At 40.2% G+C, this 1,563-nt stretch overlaps 1 protein-coding gene across 1 annotated transcript in view; it reads right to left on the reverse strand.

Annotated features, from left to right (window-relative positions):
• Positions 1-348: 348 nt before the first annotated feature.
• The window catches only part of LOC104406911 (protein shisa-9-like), a gene marked incomplete at its 3' end in the record, with an annotated part of 7,349 nt that continues 6,134 nt past the window's right edge, over positions 349-1,563 (reverse strand). Inside the window, exon 2 of the mRNA XM_010016029.1 lies at positions 349-476. Within this exon, the coding sequence (XP_010014331.1) occupies positions 349-476 (128 nt within the window). The remainder of the gene's footprint in view (positions 477-1,563) is intronic.

The following is a 1,563-nucleotide window of genomic DNA, read 5'->3' on the forward strand; positions in this document are numbered from 1 at the left end:
AACTATGTGTATTTTGATATAACAAAACGTGTCATAAGGCATAACTTGAACTGAGCAAAACCAATGAGTAAAAGGAGACAAAGATAGCAAACCAATATTAGTCAACCAAGACAACTAATTAAAAATAAATATAACAACTAATATTTCTATTCAAAATGGCTTTCTCTCAGTGTTACACTATTTGCACTAGAAAATCCTAAATATTTCTGATTCTGAAGTAAGGACTATTTCTAATTTGTGAAAACCCATGTCCTATTGATCCTCATTTGACATCCAGCAATATTTTTTTCATAATGCTCATTTTAGTGCCAACATTCCAGAGTTTGATAAAGTTAAAATGCAACTTACGTAAATTATTTGGCGGAGGCCTTGTCTCCATGTTTTCATAATGTTGCACATGTACTACAATGTTTAGATCTCTTTCCATATGATCTGTTGTACAAGGGCCTTGAGGTCGCATAACATCAGCAAGAGCCCTGAAAAACAACAACAAAAACAACAACAAAATCAGAACGATGCTGCAAAATCTGTAAGGCATTACCAATATATCGTTTTTAGTTTGGGATGCCATCCATCATAATGTCTACTGGAGAAACCAGCTCCATTCACAGCAAAATCAGGGAATCAGATTCATTGTGAGACTTAGCACTTGAGGCTCTTTTTAGGTTGTTGTAGACAGTGTGCTAGCAGTAGTACACAGAAACACATTAAGTTCTTTAGCTGTCTTAGCTTTGTAAGAACATAATTTAAGCTTGTTGAGACTTGCAAAATTCTGCCATTGCATGTGCTCGGTGACACTGCCATGTTGGTTAAGCTGGATGCCTCAGCACCTAGTCCCTGTCTGTAGCTTTCACGAACGAGTTCTCTTCACACCTAGATTACTAGCAGGGCCTGCCAAAGCAAATGTTCACACGTGCATTTGCACGGAGCTCCAAACAATGCAGTGGTCTTGACTGTTGTCAAATTAATCAGAAATGTCACCAAAATTGAAAGATCACATGATTTTCATGTAGAAATCAAGTAGGCAAGAATTTAAGCTTTACCCATCCACAAGGGAGATCAAAAATGTCTTTTCTGATGTCTTGACTCATGTGAGTCTCCTAGTCACTAAGATGGAGCAAAGCTTGCACAGGCACACTCCTTGCTGCTTTGAAGCCAGTTCAGAAACAGGATAAAAGCTTTATGCTAGCAAAGAGGGAGCAAGCAAGAGGATTGCTAACAGTTAGGCCAGGCCCAAGCTGGCGCTGGTTGTGGACTTCTTCTGCAGAGCTGCAGGCATCAACTATATCTGAGACAGAGTCATCCTGCTTTGGTGTATTTTCTAAGGTCTAATCTCACTGCCAAGTGTCCTGCTGAGTGCAAGTCCATTATTCGGCATACGGATAAGCACACACACCTGTATCAGCCCTGTGGATCCAGAGTTGGTGACTAAGTTTTAAGTTCCAAAACTCAGCATGACAGCATCTCACTCTGTCTGTGATTCTGGGCTACAGTTTTACCACTGGCTTCTGAGGGAGCAGGATTAACCCTTAGGTATATGCCACCTGATGAACTCCTGTGCCA

Source organism: Nestor notabilis, unplaced genomic scaffold, assembly GCF_000696875.1.
Source record: "Nestor notabilis isolate BGI_N333 unplaced genomic scaffold, ASM69687v1 scaffold18616, whole genome shotgun sequence".
In the NCBI taxonomy this organism is placed as follows: Eukaryota; Metazoa; Chordata; class Aves; order Psittaciformes; family Psittacidae; genus Nestor; species Nestor notabilis.